Source organism: Dermatophagoides farinae, chromosome 2 (genome assembly GCF_024713945.1).
Source record: "Dermatophagoides farinae isolate YC_2012a chromosome 2, ASM2471394v1, whole genome shotgun sequence".
Lineage (NCBI taxonomy): Eukaryota > Metazoa > Arthropoda > Arachnida > Sarcoptiformes > Pyroglyphidae > Dermatophagoides > Dermatophagoides farinae.
The window spans coordinates 7,823,442-7,844,856 of record NC_134678.1 but is presented as its reverse complement, the minus strand read 5'-3'; the positions used below and the strand labels follow the sequence as shown (position 1 = coordinate 7,844,856).

At 30.9% G+C, this 21,415-nt stretch overlaps 7 protein-coding genes across 14 annotated transcripts in view; 5 read left to right on the top strand and 2 right to left on the bottom strand.

Annotated features, from left to right (window-relative positions):
* Window positions 1-3,859, top strand: LOC124494163 (protein croquemort). 2 transcript variants are annotated; one of them, XM_047057339.2, is made up of 6 exons: window positions 1-843; window positions 1,583-2,103; window positions 2,158-2,946; window positions 3,002-3,136; window positions 3,202-3,354; window positions 3,439-3,859. In XM_047057339.2, the coding sequence occupies exons 2-6, from the start codon at window positions 1,591-1,593 to the stop codon at window positions 3,511-3,513; spliced, it is 1,665 nt and encodes a 554-aa protein (XP_046913295.2). In that variant the 5' UTR covers window positions 1-843; window positions 1,583-1,590; the 3' UTR covers window positions 3,514-3,859. The 2 variants fall into 2 exon arrangements, with proteins under 2 accessions (XP_046913295.2, XP_046913302.2); XM_047057346.2 differs by having other exon boundaries at window positions 287-505.
* Window positions 3,860-3,897: 38 nt separating this feature from the next.
* On the top strand, window positions 3,898-5,301 carry RfC3 (replication factor C subunit RfC3). The gene is made up of 5 exons (XM_047057413.2): window positions 3,898-4,091; window positions 4,160-4,296; window positions 4,353-4,509; window positions 4,568-5,017; window positions 5,087-5,301. Exons 1-5 carry the CDS (start codon window positions 3,992-3,994, stop codon window positions 5,233-5,235), a joined length of 993 nt encoding a protein of 330 aa, XP_046913369.2. The 5' UTR covers window positions 3,898-3,991; the 3' UTR covers window positions 5,236-5,301.
* Window positions 5,302-5,752: 451 nt separating this feature from the next.
* LOC124494197 (matrix metalloproteinase-25) lies at window positions 5,753-8,834 on the top strand. Of its 5 annotated transcripts, none has more exons than XM_075735658.1 (7): window positions 5,756-5,953; window positions 6,022-6,211; window positions 6,518-6,597; window positions 6,668-6,951; window positions 7,214-7,838; window positions 7,897-8,308; window positions 8,364-8,834. In XM_075735658.1, the coding sequence occupies exons 3-7, from the start codon at window positions 6,595-6,597 to the stop codon at window positions 8,642-8,644; spliced, it is 1,605 nt and encodes a 534-aa protein (XP_075591773.1). In that variant the 5' UTR covers window positions 5,756-5,953; window positions 6,022-6,211; window positions 6,518-6,594; the 3' UTR covers window positions 8,645-8,834. The 5 variants fall into 5 exon arrangements, with proteins under 5 accessions (XP_075591772.1, XP_075591773.1, XP_075591771.1 ...); XM_075735656.1 differs by having other exon boundaries at window positions 6,355-6,597; XM_075735657.1 differs by lacking the exon at window positions 6,518-6,597 and having other exon boundaries at window positions 5,753-5,953.
* Window positions 8,835-8,897: 63 nt separating this feature from the next.
* LOC124494256 (L-xylulose reductase) lies at window positions 8,898-9,883 on the top strand. Its single transcript, XM_047057424.2, has one exon. It carries the CDS (start codon window positions 8,999-9,001, stop codon window positions 9,740-9,742), a length of 744 nt encoding a protein of 247 aa, XP_046913380.2. The 5' UTR covers window positions 8,898-8,998; the 3' UTR covers window positions 9,743-9,883.
* On the bottom strand, window positions 9,777-12,960 carry LOC124494222 (uncharacterized). Its single transcript, XM_075735660.1, has 5 exons — window positions 12,663-12,960; window positions 11,195-11,634; window positions 10,563-11,150; window positions 10,249-10,497; window positions 9,777-10,194 (listed from the first exon to the last, which is right to left on the bottom strand). Exons 2-5 carry the CDS (start codon window positions 11,232-11,234, stop codon window positions 9,962-9,964), a joined length of 1,110 nt encoding a protein of 369 aa, XP_075591775.1. The 5' UTR covers window positions 11,235-11,634; window positions 12,663-12,960; the 3' UTR covers window positions 9,777-9,961.
* A 988-nt stretch (window positions 12,961-13,948) lies between these two features.
* On the bottom strand, window positions 13,949-16,751 carry LOC124491266 (uncharacterized). The gene is made up of 3 exons (XM_075735651.1): window positions 16,704-16,751; window positions 14,456-16,627; window positions 13,949-14,394 (listed from the first exon to the last, which is right to left on the bottom strand). Exons 2-3 carry the CDS (start codon window positions 16,576-16,578, stop codon window positions 13,989-13,991), a joined length of 2,529 nt encoding a protein of 842 aa, XP_075591766.1. The 5' UTR covers window positions 16,579-16,627; window positions 16,704-16,751; the 3' UTR covers window positions 13,949-13,988.
* Window positions 16,752-16,888: 137 nt separating this feature from the next.
* Window positions 16,889-21,415, top strand: part of pico (ras-associated and pleckstrin homology domains-containing protein pico) — a 36,361-nt gene continuing 31,834 nt past the window's right edge. Inside the window, exons 1-2 of one of the 3 annotated variants that reach the window (XM_075735638.1) lie at window positions 16,889-17,169; window positions 17,237-17,637. The gene's annotated coding sequence lies outside the window, so the exon portion shown is untranslated. The remainder of the gene's footprint in view (window positions 17,170-17,236; window positions 17,638-21,415) is intronic. The other 2 variants (XM_075735648.1, XM_075735643.1) reach the window with 2 other exon arrangements.

Genomic DNA, 21,415 nt, shown 5'->3' with positions numbered 1-21,415 from the left:
TGATTCGATCTGCAGAGAAAAAAAATGTAGATCATATATCAATCTAGCATGTCAATAGGAAAAAAAAATGCTAATCGATCGATTGATCAATTTTTTTTTCAATTTCATATCAATTCATTTTTTTTGTTCTTTCTTCATCATCATCATCATCAAAATTCAAATTGTCGTCAACTGATTTTTTTTTGGTGATGATGATGATTGTCGAATCAATCATGAACTTGATGTGTGTGTGTGTGTGTGTGTGTGTGCAACAGTCAATAACAACAACAACAACAGAAACGACGACGACGACGACTATGAGTTTTTAGTCTTGAAATAAAAAACGTATTTTTTATTGATGCTGTTTTCGTTGTTGTTGTTGTTGTTGTCGTCGATGATGATAATGGATGCAGCAACCAAAAAAAATATTAATTTTCAATGATTGAATGTCACACACTCACACACACACACACACAAAATCCATCACCATCATCTTGATTGAACATCTCAACGAATCAATAGACTGGTGAGAAAAGAAAAAAGAAAAATTTTTTTTTTTTCTCTCTCTCTCTCTCTCTCTCTCTCTCTCTCTCTCTCTCTCTCTCTCATTTTGCAACAAACAATTTCAATTTCATTAACGAAAAACACCTCGGGTTTTTCATCATTTCAGTTTGTTTGTTTAGTTTTTTATTTGAAAATCATAATCATCATCATCATCATTTCACTGAGAATGTTTTTCTAAATTCATTCGTTTAAAATAAAAATTTGATATAAATTCCTTTTGGTGACAATTCAATCATTTTTTTTTTTGACCAACAAAATTTCCATTTCTTCATTTTCTATTTTTTGTATATATCTATAGAGGTAATGTATCCACAATTCATTCAATATATATTCATAATTTGAGGTCATTGTCATTTGTTGCATCTTGTTCAACAATTTGGCTCGATTCATGTTTTTGCAGACGATGCACATGTTGTGGACAGAGAGACAGGCAGCTGCCGTTGCTTGATATAGTTTTTTTTCTTCTGATTCTTGTTGATAAACTGAAATGAATAAGAAGTAGAAAATGTCTAATGACTTGTGTCAAATGTGAATTTTCTTCGTCTTCGTCTGCTTTTTAAATTCTAGTCATATTAGTAATAGTCTCTCTTTAAAGAAGTTTGGTGTGTGCGTGTGTGTGTGTGTATGATTCAATGGTTGATGATGATGATCATCTTGATTATTTGGATATGGTGAGGGAGCAATAAACGCGCGCCATCATTTTTTTTCGATTTAATTTTTTTTTTAAAAAAGCTTTCCCTTTTGGTTGTATGTGTGTGTGTGTGTTTTGCATATATTCAACACACGAATCGTCAACCATTTAGCTCTTCATACACACACATTTACGACAATAACGACGACGACGACAATTGAAACTCATTTTTTTTGTCGTCGTTGTTGTTGTTTTTGTTGTTGTTTATCGACAATTTTTTTTTTATTTTGTTCACAATTGATTGATTGATTATGGGGCGTTGAAAATGCATTTTTTAGCATAAAATGATTCACTATCTAATCATCATGTTATTTAATTTGATTGATTGACAATAATTGATTAATTTAGCGTTCAAAATGGTTTCCGATACCGGAATGGTGACGACAAATTTAAATTCAAACAAAATGATGAAAAATATTTCCACAGTGCCGGAAATCGAAGCAATGAAACAGAAATCATTGTACAAGATTATCATTTTGACGGTGTTTGGCATCATATTTACAGTGGCCACATTGTTCAGTCATTTTTATTTACCATCGGCGTTAGAAAATGCAATTGTTGAAGAATTTATGCTGAATCCAGAATCATCCAGTTACCAGGGATGGCAAAAATCAAACATTCCAATTTATAGTTCATATTATTTTTTCAACATAACAAATCCGGATGAACTATTCAAAGAGGGCGCGAAACCACGACTTCAAGAAATTGGTCCATATGTGTTTCAATTGAATTTTGAAAAAGTGAACATTTCATGGAATTTCGATAATGGTACTGTTGAATATCGCCAAGTGAAAACATGGACTCCTGTTCCATCGAAATCCATTGGATCGTTGGATGATGAAATTGTTCATGTTAATGTTCCACTTTTGGTATGATTTGCATTGATTGATTTTTTTTCTATTTCATTAGCTTGATTTTTTCAGTCCGGTATACACCAGATACGATCGATACCGGAAGAGGAAAAATTTTTAGCATACGAATCATTGAATTCATTGATCGATGCATTCAACATGTCCTTCGTAATGAAACATAAAATTCGTCAACTTTTGTTCGAAGGTTATGAAGATGATTTGCTGACAACGGCTTCGAGTTTTTATCCTGGAGAAGTTGCACAAACACGTTTCGGTTGGCTGTATCAAAAAAACAATACATCATCCGATGGATTATTTCGAGTGTACACCGGGCAATTAGATTCGGGTCGAAAACTGGGCCTGATTGATACATGGAATAATGAAAATGAAAACATTAAATGGAAAGTGGGCGAGAAATGTAGATCATTTGACCATACGACCACTGGCGATTTACAGCCACCATTTTTTTTGCGTGAAAATTACCATCTTTTACAATATTTTGGCCAGCAAAATCTTTTGAAACCACTGCCAAGTATACGTATGTTTATTGCCGATATATGTCGTTCATTTGATCTGGAATACATGGAAACCATTGAAACGATGGATCAAATTCGTCGTTATCGTTATCGAATGGGACCTTCAACATTCAATTATACATCATCGAATGATAATCATTGCTATTGTAAAAACAATAAAAGTTGTCCACCCGATGGTCTATTTGATCTGGGCATTTGTGCCAAAGATTCACCCGTGTTCACATCAAGTCCACATTTTCTATTTGCCGATCCGTCATTATTGAACAGTGTTGATGGTTTACAGCCAAATATTGATAAACATTTGTTCACTATGGAATTTGATCATGTAAGTAATGGTTTTAGTATTTTTTTTCCACAAGAAATAAATCTCTTTGTTCTAGAAATTTGCCTTAGCCTTGACAATCGATGTAAAATTTCAGCTAAACGTTTTGGCCAAAAAATCTGATGAAATTGAAATTATGGAAGATTGGCCAGATAACTTTGAGCTTTATCTACCACAATTCTGGTTTACAACGGTAAGATTTGATTATTTTTTTATGTTTCTTTCTGATCACTGATTGATTTCAATTTCAACATTTAGCACGCTGAATTGGACGAATCGATAACCTATCAATTATATTTCCTTTCCAATGTACTGCCATTGATACTGTTGTTGACTACCATATTGATTGCTTTATTGGCCATCATTTGTTTCATATTTTTGACCATTTATATAATGAACATCAGGATGATGGTACGTGTTGTTTTTGTTGTTGTTGTTGTCATTGTCATTGAAATATGATACTAATCAAACATTCTTTTTCTTTCATTTTCATAGTCATGGACATTGAATGATAAAACACGATATGAAAGTGTAAGCATGATGGAAACAAAATCCAATGATAATGAATAGTCGAAAACCAAAAAGTCAAAAAGAAAACAAAACACGTGACGAAACATTTGCTCAATTGATGATGATTCTCTTTAATTTTTTTTCTTCTTTTTTGTAATCATTTTGACCGATGCGATGCCAATGATGATCGATAGATTTTCTTTCTTTCTTTCTTTTTTTTTGCTATTATTTTGATGGATTGTAAATATTTATTTTAAATTATTATATAAGATCATTTATAATGTTTTTTTCTCTGTCTGAATGATTAATTATTGATTGACACACGATGATTTATGATTGTCAAGAATTTTTTTTCGATTTTAAACAAAAAAAAAAAAAAAAAATAAAACTTGAATTTACCGCCAAAGTTTTACGTATTTTATGAATTATGCACAAAAGTCGAACATATGCTGATATCAGCGCGCTGAATTGCTCGTTCGAATATTGTCAGATTGTTGATTGTTGAATTGAAAATTGTTCTTTTTCTTCAGCATAAAACATGGTTCAAGTGAACGAAAAAGATGGAATACATTGGGTGGAAAAATATCGGCCAAAAACATTGGATGATTTAGTATCGCATAAAGATATTGTTACTACCAGTAAGTCAGAATCAAAGTCTTGAAATGAATTTTATTAGATTTTAATCGATTTTAATGATTGAAATTAGTTGAAAAATTCATCAATGAAGATCGTATGCCACATCTGTTATTATATGGCCCACCTGGTACTGGCAAAACATCGACTATTCTTGCTTGTGCTAGAAAATTATATAAAGAACGGGATTATTCATCAATGGTTTTAGAGGTATTTCATTGAGTCAAATTTCTTCTAATTTTTTTAATTGCAAACAAAAACCATAGCTAAATGCATCTGATGATCGTGGTATTGGTATTGTTCGTGGTTCAATACAAACATTTGCATCGACCAGAATAATGTTTAATCAGAATGCATTCAAATTGATCATATTGGATGAAGCCGATGCTATGACACAGGATGCACAGAATGCATTGAGAAGAAGTAAGTCAAGTTTGATTGAATGATTTGAGTGTAAATTTCTTTTTTTTTTTATTTTCAGTTATTGAAAAATATACATCGAATGTACGATTCTGTTTCATTTGTAATTATCTGAACAAAATAATACCTGCGATTCAATCACGATGTACGAAATTTCGTTTTGCACCACTTCGTTCTGATCAAATCAAACATAGGCTTGATTATATTGTTGAACAAGAAATGATCAATATTACTGATGATGGAAAAAATGCATTGATTGAATTATCTAGTGGTGATATGCGTCGTGTATTGAATATTTTGCAAAGTACATCGACAGCATTTCGTATCGTGGATGAAGAAAATGTTTACAAATGTTGTGGTATACCAACGAAAGCTGAAATTAAATCCATTTTACAACAAATAACAGAGGATAAATTTTCCAAAATCTATACCAACATATTAACAATGCAATCGGAAAATGGTTATTCACTTATCGACATTCTTCGTGGACTTCATGAACAAGTATTGAAAAGTAATCAATTATCATTCATTCAGTCTGGAATTTTCGTTTTCCAATAATCCATTTATATTTAAATTCTAGTTGAATTTCCTGATCAAATCAAACTGGATCTTATGGATAAAATGGCCGACATTGAAGTGAATCTTTGTGCAGGTGGTGGTGTAGAAAAAGTTCAATTGGCTGCATTGATTGCCGCATTTCAATGTGTACGTGATACGTTGAAAAATTGATCAGTTTTTTTTTCTTTTTTTAAAAAAAAATCCATGAATTAAAAAAATTTAATTTTTCCACTTTACTACAAGTAATGTGCCATCTAGTGTTGTTTGTTTGATTATATTCTAGTCTAGCTATATATAACGGTACTTTTTGTGATTTTTTTTTTTGATGATATTCTGACGCATTAATCGTCGGTCATGAGGGTGTTGTGACTGTCATTTGTCTATATATTCAATTCAGGGTTGGGCGCTTTGTACATTAAAACATTGTATTAAATTCTGTGTGCAATTCGAAAGAACCAGAATCGGAAATTTTTTTTCCTAAGAAAAAAAAATGGAAAACTGGAACACACAATGCTACTACTTTTGAAATGTTGAATCAAATGGATTGTTCCAAACAAAACAAAACAAAAAAAAAAAAAGAATCGGGTGGTGGTGGTGGTGGTTCAGTGTTGTACCACTTACTACACCAGCGCCAATTCGAGAAGATTGAGAATCTTGATTTCTTTTGACTCAATAATACTCTCGATACACAAACACAGAACACACACACACACATACTGATGATGGTGACTTTGACACTCACTTATTATTATTTGTTTGGAGGTTATAATCATCATCATTTAAAAGTTCCAAAATTATGATGATGAATCAATCGATTTCTTGGTGATGGATTGATGATGATCAAGATTATTCATAATGTTTGTGCCTTTAAATCTTCAATCTATTTCAGGTTTGGTCATTTTTTTTTCTGCTCATTAAAACAAAACTAAAATTCATTCATTCATTTACTTTATATAGGAAAAATTAAAACCTAATCATTTGTTATTGGTTAGATTGAATTCATAAAATAAATGAATTGGAATTGTCTAAATGTCTGATGATGATGATATTGTTATTATTAATGATGATGATTATAAAAATCGATTGTCAATTATGGCCACAAACAACAACAATAATGATTAATAATAATCAATCAATTAGAATGGTGGTTAGTTTGATGAAATAATAATTTCTGTCATTGCCCCTATTGCTGTTGCTGTTTAATTATCAAACAAAACCAATATTTCCTTCCTATTCAAAGGAATCACAAACCATCATCATCATCATTTTGTTTTGTTTTTATTGATATAGAGCAGTTAGGAAATCCGACTCATTACTAGACTAGAAACAAATCAACGTTTTATAAATTGTTTTTATTTGTCAATCAAAGATTTGTTTATTGTTCTCAAATCAATCTAAAGCCTGAAAATAATAGTGATGATGATGATGATGTTGAATCATTGTAATTATTTAGTTTTTCTTGCCCTAATTTGCATTATAATCAAGCAAAAATCGGCTATAGCTAAAAAATATTCAGCCAAAATATCGGCTATGGTAATTTTTTTTTGGTTTTCTTTCTTTTTTTTCTAATTAATGTTTTTGTTTTCGTTTTCGTTTTATTTAGCATTTTCTAGAAAATTATGGTTACTTACCTGAAATGGGTGATAATGAATTAAATCTTCTTGATCATAAAGAATTGGAACGTGCAATAAAATTGATGCAAAAATTTGCTCATATACCGCAAACAGGTCGGATGGATGCCAATACAGTTGCTGTAATGAAATCACCACGTTGTGGTGTACCGGATATTGTAAATAATGTACAATCATCATCATCATCGAAATATCATCGATCCAAACGTTTTGCTGTTTATGGACCTAAATGGAAAAAAATGCCAATTAAATGGAAGTATGTTTTTTGTTTTCACAATCGTCGCATATTATTTAAATATTTAGCTTAAAAAGCAGATATCTTACTCGCTCATCTTGGTTGTAGTTGTCGTTGTCGTTTTTCTAATCGACTGATTGAACTAATTCATCACAACCTCCTTGAGTGAGTGAGAATCTGTCTTGAAAAACAACTTTGCGTTTTTTACAACAGAGATATTTTCAAATTAAAATGTAACAAAATTAACATTTTGCATGCCATTATGATTCTGTGGTTTATATAGTTTGATAAGTCCATCTGCAAACGTTTCATCTGGCCAGGCACGTCAGATATTTAGTCGTGCATGGAACATTTGGGCCAAAGCATCGGATAGATTGAAATTTGAAGAATCTGCTGATCCAAAAGCCGATATTCTAATTGGTTTCTATGCCGGTGAACATGGTGATGGTAAACGACAGAAATTTGATGGCCCCGGTGCTAAACTTGCACATGCATATGCACCACCAAATGGTGATGTTCATTTTGATGATGAAGAAAATTGGCTGGATAAAAATGGTCCAAGTCTATTTTGGACAGCATTACATGAATTTGGTCATTCATTGGGATTTTCGCATACGGCCGATGAAGCGTCCATAATGTTTCCTTATTATCGTGATCATGGTGAAAATTTTACATTACCTGAAATCGATCGTGCTGGTGTTCAATACCTTTATGGTGGTGGTACTGATCTTGATAATACGAAACAACATCATGAAACAGTGACAAAAAGTTATGATGATCGTAATAAACAAATTAATGATGGTACGACAATATCGCCGACAATAAAAAGTTTCGAACATGTAATGTGTAATACAAACATTGATGCAATTGCATCGATTAGAAATGAAATATTTGTCTTTAAAAATCAGGTAATCAATCAAAACCGTCTAGATAATTCTGATCTAATGATTTTTCATTACATTATAGTCATTTTGGTGGGTGAAAAATGACCTAACACTGATTCGTCATGAACCGATACCAATATCACAATATTTTATTGGATTTCCAACGGATATTGGTCATGTAGATGCTGTTTATGAACGACGTAGTGATCAATTGATCATGTTTTTCGTCGGTAGACAATATTATCTATTCAATTCAAATCTTTATCATGCTGGACCACTGCCATTGACAGATTTATGTCTGCCTGAACACGTTGAACGTATTGATGCAATAATCGATTGGGCTGTAAATGGTCGTGCATATATTTTTACTGGTTCAGTATATTGGCGATTAAATTCACAGGAAAATTGTATCGAAATGGATTATCCACGTGACATAAGTGTATGGCAAGGTATACCAACAAATTTGGATGCTGCATTTACATGGCGATTCGACAGTAAGCATCAATCACATTCACATGAACAATCAAATCAAATAATTTTTTTTCCAAGGTGTGACATATTTCTTCAAAGGTTCATCATATTGGAAGTTTGATAATCGAAAAATGCGTGTACAGAATCATAATCCAGGCAGAATTCGTGATTTTCTCTTTCGATCAATCGATTGTCGACGAATTGCCATCATTCATCAGCCAGATGAATATAATCATATTGGCCAATATGATTCATTGACAAGTTCAGCATCGAATGCATTCACGAATCAATCATTCATCATTTTGTTGTTGTTGTTATTGATATTTTTGAAAAAAAATTGCTCACATTTTTTTATTTGATTGAAAAAATTCCAAAAAAAAAAAAATTTCGAATTCAAGAGGTATTTGGCGACAGATGGCGTGTATATATGAAAATTTATTTTTGAAAAGATATGACAAACTTCGCTATATTCACAAAAACAAAAACAGATAGACAGATATGGTAAAGCAAATAAAATGAAAATTGTTTGTTTATCAAACAAAATGATAATTTTTTCCATTTATGTATGTGGTTGATGTTTTATACGAAACAAACAGCGAGATATATTTCCATTTCAATTTCTCTGATTTTTATGTGAGTGCATATTTAGTCGTAGTCGAATTGTTGGATAATTGAAAACAACAACAACAACATCGAACATTAAAACAAAGACAATGACGTTGGATTTTCCTGGCCAAACTGCACTCGTAACCGGTGCTGGTCGTGGTATTGGTCGTGAAATTGTCCGACAATTGGCAACAAGAAATGTCAAGATTATTGCTATTTGTCGTACGTGTTCAGATTTGGATTCATTGAAAAAAGAATTTCCTACAAACGTCATTGCAATCGAATTGGATCTCCGCAATTGGACAGCAACACGTAAAGCATTGGAACCATACGCTGACAAAATCGATATGCTTGTCAATAATGCAGCATATGCAAAATGTACACCATTGGGCGAAATAACCGAACAAGAATGCGATGATCATTATTCATTGAATGTGAAAGCAATTATCAATGTCACACAATGTGTGACAGTTGGAATGAAACAAAGACGTTCTGGTTCAATTGTCAATGTATCAAGTTTAGCCGGTTTAGTTGGTTACAAAGATCATTTGGTTTATGGTTCATCTAAAGCTGCTGTTGATTTGATGACAAAAATTATGGCATTGGAACTTGGACCATATAATATTCGTGTAAATTCTATCAATCCCGGCGTAACAAATACTGAAATGGCTAAAGTTGGTTGGAGTGATCCAGAACGCCGTGATTGGATGCTATCACGTTGTCCACTTGGACGTTTCAATGAACCAGTGGAAATAGCACAAGCCGTTCTGTTTCTATTGAATCAAAAATCTGGTTTGATCAATGGTGTTAATCTACCGATCGATGGTGGTATCTATACAACTAAAATGTGAAAAATAATTTGATTAATCAATTTTAGCAGTAGAATAGAATAATAATGATCGTGCATTTGCAATTTTATTGTTTTTTTTCCTGCAATATATTTTGTTGTGGTCATTTTTTTTATATAAAAAAAATAAATTCAAGATTTGAGATATTACTATTTGATTGCATTGGCCAGCCAATTTTTTTGTTCATTGTCATTTGATTTGTGCAAAATTTGATTTTTTTTTTCAATTTTGATTCTGATTATTATTACCATTACCGTCGACAACATCACCATCATCATCGTCATCATCTGGTAGACGTTCAATGAATTCACCAAAGATTGTTACATATTTTTGTAATGTTGCATTCATCATTGGATCCAATGTTGACAGTTTATTGTAATTATAATTTTTCTTTCCACTACATGCTTTTGATTTACGTCCAAATATTTTCTTTTCACATAATGATGTTACCAATCCTGTTTTTGGGATGTAAATTTGAAAATTCCAATATCAATTACGATGATACATACCTGCGGAAGCTTGATTAATCAGATCCTGAATAGCTTTTGTTGCATCCGGACCACATTGTCGTTGAATCAATGAATCAATACAATATTGCCATTCATTAAATGCACAACATCCATATTGAACAGTGTTTTCCATTGAATCTAATGCAAATTGTGATGAAAGAAAATAACTTTGGAATAGCGATTGACATTGTTCTTGTCCATTATTATGTGACAATGCATGTTTAATACATTTAGCGTGTTGAAGATATTCTACAAACGATGAAAATGACAAATCATTATTAGAATGAATGAATATCTCAACAAAAACTGCTTACTATTACGAATTTTGCTATCACTACCACACATATGAGTCCAGGAATTGAGGAAAACATCGGTATTTGGATTTTGTGATGACGTTGGATTACAACGGAAATAATGTGAATTAATGCAATTGATAAAACGAATAACAACCTGACACATTCCATCGAATTCTTTCGAAAGTTGATCTTTATCTTTATCATTATTATCGGTTCGATTACCGGTTGTACCGATTTCCATCATCATACTTTGTTCACCATCTTGATTGGCTTGAATCAGACAATATTCAACAAAACCACCTTGACAGAGATTATCTTCACCACCACCACCACCACCATTATTATTATTCGGTTGATGATACACCATTCGATTATTGCTTGCTTCCGATGCAAACATTGGTGCTATTTGCATTTGTTGTTGTTCAATAGGATATGGTAAATTACGAATACCCCATTGCTGTTGTTGTTGTTGTTGACCATAAACATTCTGTGGATCTGATCTTACCTCCATCATTTCCAATGATGGTGCAGGAACCATTCGAATATTTTGATAATACATTGAATAAACCATTGTTGTATGTTGTATTGTCATCAACATGAATAATCCTATTGATGATGATTAGAATTGGAAATTATCGATTCATACAAACCTGTTATGATGATGGAAATTCTTTCACGAATATGAGCCATTCTTTCACCAGGTTTGTCGTATTTTTGATTAAACAAAAAAAAAAACACAAGTGTGAAAATTTGAAATGATGATTGTGATGAAATTGAGAAAAAAAAATGATCTTGTGTTCAATCAATTGTTGACGAATGACGAATGATTCACAATATTATGTATTCACGGCAGTTTTGATTATTTTAAAATAAATGAAAATGAAAAAAATCGTGGTTTTAATTCGCGGTGAACTTTTGTGGCAGATTATTATTTCTTTGAGAAAAAAAAAGAAAACTTATCTTGTGCCGTCCCGATCGTAGATTTTCTGGCTATATGTCTGCAACAAATTGAAACCGACCAGAATACCTGGTATAATGAATGCGATTTTCAAAAGAGAAAAAATCAAGAGAGAGAGAGAGAAAGAGATCGCTAAAAATGAAATGAAAACAAAAAAAAAAGAGATCAGTGAAAGCTGTGACACATATATATTTTTGTTACAGAAATTTTCTTTCCTTTTTTTTCGCTTGGAAGAGACCAAAAATTCAAGAATTGAACAAAGAGAAGACATCAACAACAGGTCTTTTGAATATATTCAATGAAGCGAAAATATCATGCGACAACCAAAAAGAAAAAAAAACATGTTGTTGTTGTTGTTGTCTGGTGTGACAAATAATCAATAAATCAAGAAATCAATCATTAAACGAAAACAATGTTATGATGGTGTGAACATTTTAATTGCCAAGTTTTTTTTCATCAATTTGATTAAGAAAAACGAATGAGATTAAGGATTTAGATTAGAAAAATCAACATTCCCTTGTATGGTCCTTTACACTGTTTTTTTTTTTTTTTGAAATTTCAATGGATCCAATATATCACTGATGATGATGATGATGATGATGGTTTATTTGTCACGATATGATGATTCCGATACAATCGATTGTTGACTCATTTCCCATGATTGTTGTTGTTTCAATGTTTTTTTTTTTTTTGTATTCACATTCATTGTTTTTTTATTTTGATTGTCAAAAAAAAAACAATATTTTTCATTTCCAGTGTGAAAGTGACAAAGTTCAAATACATGAATCAAGTACATACATACATGCATGAAGAGAGTGAGAGAGGGAAAAAATCAACAACCTAAAGGACAAGAAGAAAATATCAACAAACAACAATTGGTGCATTGTATTAATCATCATCATTTATAAGGATGACCTTTTTTTCTTTTTCTTTTCGATCCATTTTGGCTATATTGATTTTGTTTTTTTTTTGTTTTTGTTTTTCTTCGTCGTTGTTGTCGTTCCAAAAAACAATGTTTATTACCAGAGAATTCAATTGTTGCTTGCTATTCTTATTTATTATCATTATCATAATAATCATTATATTGCATTGTTTGTCTGTTTCTGAACATTCATCATCATCATTGATGATGATGAATAATGATGATCATTATTATTTACCATTCTCGTTTTCCATTTCAAACAACAACGAAAGAAAAGTTTCGCTTTGAAACTCTCATTATCAAAATCACAATGTATGGCACCAAACAAACAAACAAACAAATAAATAATGACAACAACAGCAACAAGTGTTATATAATTATATAATGATTGCGTGCATGCACCTTTTTTTCATCAACGCGAAAAAAAAAATATCGACAAAAAAAAAACTAAACTAACTCGAAAATGAACGAACGAACGTCATTTATATTTATTTATTTATTTATTTATATTCAATTCATTCACAAATGACATATACCATAAATGTGTGCATATAGCCCATTAAAATAAAGAATGTTTTTTTTTCATTTATTTGTAGTAAATGCATGGATTCACCTCGATGATCTTTGATCTCTCTCTCTCTCTCTCTTGAAAGTTTTGGATTTTGTTGGTCTCTTGGTTGGTTGGTTTGGACTGCGTTCCCATTGATCCAGGACAACACTGTTGTTTGATGATGGCATATCACACTGGTTGTTGATGTCAACGGTTTTTATTTGTCAAGTAGACTATAATATGGAAAATTGTCTTTTGTCATGTTATGTTGTCGTTTAGATTCAAATCGAATTCATTCAGATTTGGTCATTATTATCTATTTAATTGTTTTTTTTTTTTTTTTTTTTTACTTTTAGATCACACCAACCCAAATCAATCAATTTAAGAGAAAGTACATTATGGGCGCTTTGATGATAATTGATTTGATTCGATTCACAAATTCAAAAAAAAAACTAGGACAGTACCAACACGCTAAATAACAATCAATCAATCAATGAATGAATTGATTGAAAAAAAAATTCAATTTATTAGATTAAATAGCTGAAAGATTTCAATCGAACTATCAGATAATTTTTTTTTTCAATTTGAAATTTCACCTTTTTATTATCAAAATCATAATTATGAAAAATGAAAAAAAAGGAAAAGAAATTGGTTTCACTGTGGACAGTTTGTGCGCGAACAAAAAGCAAAAAAAAAAATGACCGAAATGGAATGAAATGAAAAATTAAGTCTGAATTTTCTTTTTCTGCGTATACGGAAATCGTTTATTATGGACACTGAATGCAGAGCAGAACAAAAAAAAAAATAAATCCGATAACCATGTCACACACACACACACACACACATTGATGGTCAATGGACAAGAACAACACATTTTTGGTCGCAGTTTCAATTTTTTTTTTTTCGTTGCCTTTTGTAACACAAACACACAGAAAATCACGGAAATCTATCTTTATGAACACACACACATATCTCTCTCAGGGAAACGGAAATCCAATTTTATTTTCAATCAAATCAAACTTGAATTGTATTCAACAGTTTCAAAGATTCATTGCTGCTGTCGTTGTTGTTGTTGTTGTTGAAAGAGTTTTTCAAATAATCAAATTGTTCATTTAAATTTTCATAAACATCGTCAATAATCATATTATTGATCATTGTGCCATTATTACTACCACCACCAAAACGATTTCCATCATTATTATTGGTAGTAGTAGTAGTAATGTTGTTGTAACTTTTTTCCACATTTTTCCAATCATTCAATAAAGAATCTAAACGTTGTTTGAAATTATTCAAACAAATCCATGCTTTACATTCAATACTTGTTGGTAATTGTAGCAATGATGTTGATGATGGCTGCTGTTCTTGAATGAAACGAATATATTCATTTAGTGATTCGAACCAATAAAGAAGATTTTTCAATCTAGAAATGAGAAAAAAAAACAATCAATAAACAGATTGAATAAGACAAAAAATCAATTTACAGTTTATCATCAACATCATTATCACCAGTGATAATGTTGTTAAATTTTTCTGGCAAAAATGAATCCACCAGCAAACAAAGTTGTAATTTTTCATTATAATCCAAAAATTTATCACCAATTTTGACGATATTTGTAAATAGTAACAATGCTTTACTGACGATCGGATTCGGCACAATGGAAAGATTGGCCAATTTTTGTACCATTTTTTTTGCTTTATCCAATAGGATCGGGTCTTGATGCAATGGAATTATTTGCGAAATTTGCCGTAAATGATCTAGACATTTTTTATATTCATCAATGTTTGATTGAAAATCTGGATATTTTTTAAAACACAATAAACATTGTCCAGATAGTACGGGTTCATTATTCAATGGTACATTAAATGGAACCGGACCATTATTATCGTCGTCATCACCACAATGAATACAACGTAATGCATAGCCACAAAGTGCATCCTTCAGACAAGCTTGACAACGACAAGCAAAAAAATAATGATTCAAACGTTCTTGCCGTCGATCATATGGCATATCTTTATTTGGACCATATGTTATGGTGATTTCTTCACCTTTTTTAATCATACGATTTGTTGTTAACGAAATCTGACCATTTTTAAATTCCCAATTCGTATTCGGTACACAGCTATGATTCACCAGCGATCCAATCAAACATTGACAATTAGCAATATGACCACGTAATGACCAATCTTCATTATATTCATGCCAGCCAAAAACATTGAAAATAATACGACGAATACCGACAACAACCATATCGATAAAATTCAACATAAATTCTTTGCTCTTATTTAATGACATATTGTGTACCAGATCCAAAATGATGGCAGTCTCCACTCCGACAACAATATGATGTACATTTGACCATTGTGAATGTTTCGTATTATGATGCCATAATATTGATGACATTTTGTATGCCCGTATTTTTTCATCCATTGTTTTATCTTTTTCATGTACTAATCGTTGATTCGATTCCTGTATGAAATCATCAATAGAATAATCTTCCAATGCTACGCTGGTTTCAGTTTGATAAGCAACAATAGGGCTGATTCGTGATACCATACGAAATACATGCACAGCAGCTGATGTTAATGATTTCAACATTGACATTATACCACATTCATAATGATGATATAGGTTATATAATTGTTCGAAACATTGACGATCGCAGAATACTATCTCGGTGCAATATAAACATGGAAAGAATTTGTATTTCAATTCTTTGAAACATGTGGAACATTTTTTATGCAGATAATCTTGTTCAATTACAATGGAATATGGTTTCTCTTGATAAATGCATGTTTTTTCCGGTATTTCATATTTAGCAATAAAATGTCGTCCAACCACTGGCGATTGTCGTATCAAACAACGATGATCAATACGATAATTGAAATAATCATTAGGTTGTTGTTCTGCTGCTGCTGTAACCGTTTCTTTTACATCGTTGTTCTTGCTGATAAATTGTTGAATATTTTCTTTCATTTTCATCAATTCATCAGTGGATACAATCTGTCGTTCTTCGGATGATAATTCAGGAAATTTTGCCAATTTCATCAACATTTCATCAATCATTTCGATGGCTTCCGTATAATGAGACAGTATTTTCAAACAATTTACTTGCAATATTGTATAATTCATTATAGTTGACATTAGTACACAATCATTCTGGCCATATGTTTTCAATATATCCAAAGCCATACGAATCGAATAAAGTGCCGATTCATTTTCATCCAATTGCAAATGTACTTGACATTTACGTGCATAAAGCCGTGCAAACATTTGTACATCTTCAAATAATGGCATATACAGTATGGCACGTGTATAATATTCAAGTGCATGTTGAAGATTTTTATATTTATGATCAATTTTACCCAATGAAACTTGTTGCAAATAAAAATCGGCTACAATTTTGCATTCTTTTGCCAGCACTAGGTTTTTGCCATTCTTTTGTCGTACATTATCGATATTCGATTTCAATACCGATTTGGCTTGATCATAATCAATGACTTTGGTGAGCAGATAATCGATACGTGCTTTGTTTGTTTTCAATTCAGCATAATCATTACATTTATATAGTTTATTCAATATTTCATTTCGACTACTCGATTGCATATTCTTTTTCGTTTTTCGAATTGAAAAAAAAATTTTCGTTACAAACAATCTAAAACAGTTTAGCAAAAATAAAAACAAAAAAATAAAAAAAATAAAAAATTACTAGTGATTCATATTCGTTTTACCAGAATCAATTTAAATTGTAAATTTTTTCCATTTTTTCCATTTTTTCCATTGTTGTGAATTAAAGAAAAAATCGAATCAATTATGATTCATTGTTTCGAATCATGAACACTAGATGTCAGCTGTGGAGTAGAATTTAGAACAAAGAGAAATTTTTTCGAAAATTCAAATTGATTCGAATTTTCGGAAACAATTTTTCTTTTTTTATGCTCTGATTGATTTGAAACTTTGAATTGTGATTTTTACCAATTATATTGATGATGTTTGTGAAATGATTAACAAAAAAAAATTGGAGAGAAAAAACACTTCTCGTCATAAATAATAATCTTTGCACTTTGAACACTGTGAATTGGTAACGACAACGATCGTCGATGATGATGATGATGATGATGAAGAAGAAACTCAAATGGTTTGTTGTGACAACAACAACAATGTTTATCGAGATTCAAGACAAAAAAAAATTATGAGGTAATTATCGTTTGATTATTTTATTTTCATAAACAAAAAAAAATGATAATTTTTTCTTCTTCACTAGACTATATTTGTGTGTGTGCTTGTGTTTATGATTATCGGAAGATGAAAACCTCGAAAAAACACTCATTTTTTGTTTATTATCAATAATATTGTGATATATAATAATTATAAATAATGAAACATTCTCCATGGCGGTGTCCAAAACATTAATGTTAATGTGTTTTTATTTATTATTTTCCATAATAATAATAATCAATTTCACGACAAGACGTCCGATATATTCGAACAACACAGCTACAACGAAACGAGTTCTTCAACAACCATCGATTATGGTTATTAATTTCGAGAAAGAAAGAAAAAATTTCACCCCTTGCTTCATGAACAATGAATGAATTAAATTGCAGAAAATTGGCCGAACGAAAATATATGAATTATGATGGCGAGAAAAAAGACGAAGACGAGGTAGGTGCTTTTTCAATTAGAAATTTTTTTTTTCTTTTCATAACTGTAAAATCATTCATATGAAACGAGAAGAATAGAAAAAAACGGCAGGGATGCTAAAATCTAATCTGATCTAAACGAATTCTTCACTAGTTAATCTTTTGTGTTGAGTAATTCGCTCTCAAATCAATCACTTTTCTCGATTCATCCATGTAATGAAAATGTTGACATTTTTTTTTCTTATTTAGAATTTTTCACATACGAAATGATTGTGTTTCGCTATTTTCTTCTTTTTATCATAATTATTATTATCATCATCATATTATTATCAATGTCAACCTTGAACTTTTGATGATGATGATTGAGGCAATTATGGACATCATACACATTCCTCTTTTTTTCAATTGGCTAATATATCGAATCAATATTGCTGAATAATTGGCTATAACGGAAAACCCTCCAATTGAATTTTCGCAATTCTACAGAATCTTTTGGTTTCTGTGTTTAGCTTTGTCTAATTGGTATGCAGGTGTTGATAAAAACAAAAAATTAATCATCATTTCATTGATGATGATCGACACATTGATCATCAACACAGATGGTTTTTTGGTTTCTGAATTTTTTTTTACACAATGAGATCGTTTGATTTGATTTTTGTTGTTGCTGTTTTTTTTGGATTCATTTCGCAAAAAAAACTACGACATCATTTAATTCGTCGTTTATTACAATAATAACGTCTTATTGTGATAATGATGATGATGATGAATAATAGGTAAAATGAAACAGAAAAAAAATCTTTAACAGTTTTACGACAGTTTATAACCATTGTTATTGTTGTTGTTCGCATTGATTCAACAACAGACGAATTGGATTTGATTTGATGATGATGATGATTGAATTCAAGGCTGCCGAAATTGTTGTTTCCAGAAACAATTGTTCATTACAATCAATGAATGTCTATTATTATTATCATCATCATTACCACTTGTATATTCCATAGAGCAAAAAAAAGTATCAGACACACAGTTTCGATATGTCATTCATACCACGCAGCATTAGTTAGCTGACCAACCAACCAAACAGTATCTTATTGTTCGCCATAAGGAAAATGATTTTCATTTTCCATAACATTTAAGCTTAACAAAATTAGAGAGAAGGATTAATGTGTGTGTGTGTGTGTGTGTGTTGTTGCTGAGATGTTAATGTTGGTGGATCATCATCATCATTATGCACGTAAGTAACAAATGTCTAATTCGTGCGCTCGTCAATCTTTTGGTGAAAAAAAAGAGGAAAAAATAGACGTTCTCAAGTATTTTGTGTGTGTGTGTTTAAAGATTTTCAAAATTATTTATTTATATTCGGCTAGAAATTTGAGCCAAGTGAATAAAAAAAAATCAAGCAAGCAATCATCAGCCAAGAGGAAATGAATCTTCAGGCTGATGATAATCTGGAAAATGAATGAATTTTTTTTTTCATTCAAATCATTCACTATTGTGAAACAGAAAAGAAAATTGAATAATTGTTGCTACCATCTGTGTTTATTGCATCTTTTCTGTGATTTTTAATTTGTTCCCGTCATTCACCTGAATGAATGAAATTTGAGCCACTAAAATTATTTACATTTGATGATTTGTGGCTGGTGGCAAATGTTAAATGAAGTTGAAATTAATTAATTACCTCAAGACATTAAATGGATGTAAATCCGAGTGAGTGGAAGGATTTTTTTTAAAAAAAGAAAAACTTTCATTTGATCAACATTGATTCAATCTGATTGAATCAGCATTTTTTGACATTTAAACTTTAGCCTCTGTTGGATAATGCCAATTCTTATTACATCATAGTGTGTTTGATTAGATTTGACCTTCGCTTTTGTTGTTTGTTTGTTTGTTTCCTCATCTATATTGATTTGATTTGATCGATGATGAACTTTGTGTGTGTGTGTGCAATTGAACTGAACTGCACATAATCATTTGCAATCTGTTGTTTTTGTTGTTGTATAATGATTGAATTGATCGATCGATTGCGATACTTTTGACCTTTTTTTACACATAAAAATGTCATGTGTGTGTGTGTGCTCAGAATGATGAATTGCTAATTTGAAGCGTTTTTTATCATTTCTATACTCAAAACATTCGTTTTACAGGAAAAACATTTTTGTTTTTGTTTTGTCTATTTTCCACATAATGACGATGATTATAAAGATGGCAAAAACACATACATATTAGACATCTAAAATGCACATCATTACCCTTCGGAGTGTGTGTGTGTGAGAACAACAAAAAACACCATCATAGACGGCATCTTAATAGATTGCAAACAACGCGTTTGTCTTTCGAAAATCGTCAAAAAACTAATTACCCTTCTTTCGAGGTCTTTGTGAATTTAAAATGTCAAAAAAATGACAGGAAAAGAAACTTGTTTTTTTCATTTCGGCAGTTCTAGTGTCTACCAATCTGAATTATCAAACACACACACACACACACACACACACACAGTTGTCCTTGAAATATTCTGAGCCATCTTTTTGGTCGTTTTTCTTTTGTTTTTTTTCCACTGACCATTATCTATTGTGTCGTTAGATTCTTTTTTTTCAATGATCCATGTGTTTGTTTGATCTGTGTTTGTGTTATAATTCAAACAGACACAGACACAGAGAGCTTAAATCATGGAGGTGGAGTGATTTATGACTGACAATGATGATGATCAAGAGAAAAAAAAGAATGATATGGGATTATATAACAAATAACAATGGCAAAAAAATAGTGAATGAATGAAATCCCTATTATTTACCTTCCTACACAGTCAGATATATGTAAATCTTATCTGATGATGATGGTGATGGAAATAAGAATTTGTTAAAAGAATTTTTTGAATATAGATCTTATTATTACGATAATCCACACAGTACACACACACAAACAAGCATTAAATATTCCGATAAAAAGATGTACATTTTTTCAACACTACCTTTGACCTTTGGGCGTCTGATATTAGTTTGTGATAAAGGTTTTTGAACTTTTACATTGATTTTTTTCTTTTCAAAGGAAAATTTTGATTTTGAAATGAAATGAATTTTTTTTTGTTCACTTTGTTCAATCAATTTATCCATTTCCTATTTTTCAAGGATTTACTTTATAAATCATGTGTGTATATGTGTGCAGATGTTGTCCAAAAGACCATTATTATTATTTCGTTGTGTTTTTGTGGTTTTTGCATTTTTTGTCACCTAAAAAAATCGTTTTTTTTCATTGTTTATTTGTCATCAGTGATGATGTGAATTTGTTTTTGGTTTTTTATTGTTGGAAATAAAATCCAAAAATTCATCACATGCACCAATAAAAATAATTTGAATTGTCATTCACTGTGACCCATGATTTGTTTGTGAACCAGTTTTTTTTTGATAATGAAAATTTTTCCGTTGGAATTTTTCTCCTTTTTATTCTGACACAATTTCAAAGTTTCTTTTTTTTTGTTCAATGTCACCGAAAAAAACGGTGCCTAAACAAAAAATAAACTAAACACGACAACAAATTAGATTAAAATTTGAACTCTTTTTTTTGTTATTTTTGCTAGAAAAAAAAATTGTGCTCAAATTATTTTTTATGTGCCTGTGTTTGATTATCGAGTTTACAATTTACGATCGTTTTTTTTCGATCCCTTTGTATGAATGAATGAGTGAATGAAAAAAAAAATGCGAATGAATCGAATTGCCATGAATGCTAATCATCATCAATTTGATTTGGTCTAGTTTACTATGTTGTTGTTGTTGTTGTCGTGATCAATTATTATAGACTGGATT

Coding starts and splice junctions, on each gene's coding strand:
- LOC124494163 (XM_047057339.2), top strand. CDS start 1,591: ATGGTTTCCGATACCGGAATGGTGACGACAAATTTAAATTCAAACAAA. Junction 2,104..2,157: donor ATGTTAATGTTCCACTTTTG/GTATGATTTGCA, acceptor TGATTTTTTCAG/TCCGGTATACACCAGATACG. Junction 3,355..3,438: donor TAATGAACATCAGGATGATG/GTACGTGTTGTT, acceptor TCATTTTCATAG/TCATGGACATTGAATGATAA.
- RfC3 (XM_047057413.2), top strand. CDS start 3,992: ATGGTTCAAGTGAACGAAAAAGATGGAATACATTGGGTGGAAAAATAT. Junction 4,510..4,567: donor ACAGAATGCATTGAGAAGAA/GTAAGTCAAGTT, acceptor TTTTATTTTCAG/TTATTGAAAAATATACATCG. Junction 5,018..5,086: donor TCATGAACAAGTATTGAAAA/GTAATCAATTAT, acceptor TTTAAATTCTAG/TTGAATTTCCTGATCAAATC.
- LOC124494197 (XM_075735656.1), top strand. CDS start 6,481: ATGATGATGATGATGTTGAATCATTGTAATTATTTAGTTTTTCTTGCC. Junction 6,598..6,667: donor CAGCCAAAATATCGGCTATG/GTAATTTTTTTT, acceptor CGTTTTATTTAG/CATTTTCTAGAAAATTATGG. Junction 8,309..8,363: donor ATTTACATGGCGATTCGACA/GTAAGCATCAAT, acceptor TTTTTTTCCAAG/GTGTGACATATTTCTTCAAA.
- LOC124494256 (XM_047057424.2), top strand. CDS start 8,999: ATGACGTTGGATTTTCCTGGCCAAACTGCACTCGTAACCGGTGCTGGT.
- LOC124494222 (XM_075735660.1), bottom strand. CDS start 11,234: ATGGCTCATATTCGTGAAAGAATTTCCATCATCATAACAG. Junction 11,151..11,194: donor AATTTCCATCATCATAACAG/GTTTGTATGAAT, acceptor CATCATCAATAG/GATTATTCATGTTGATGACA. Junction 10,195..10,248: donor GATTAATCAAGCTTCCGCAG/GTATGTATCATC, acceptor TCCCAAAAACAG/GATTGGTAACATCATTATGT.
- LOC124491266 (XM_075735651.1), bottom strand. CDS start 16,578: ATGCAATCGAGTAGTCGAAATGAAATATTGAATAAACTATATAAATGT. Junction 14,395..14,455: donor AATGATGTTGATGATAAACT/GTAAATTGATTT, acceptor TCTCATTTCTAG/ATTGAAAAATCTTCTTTATT.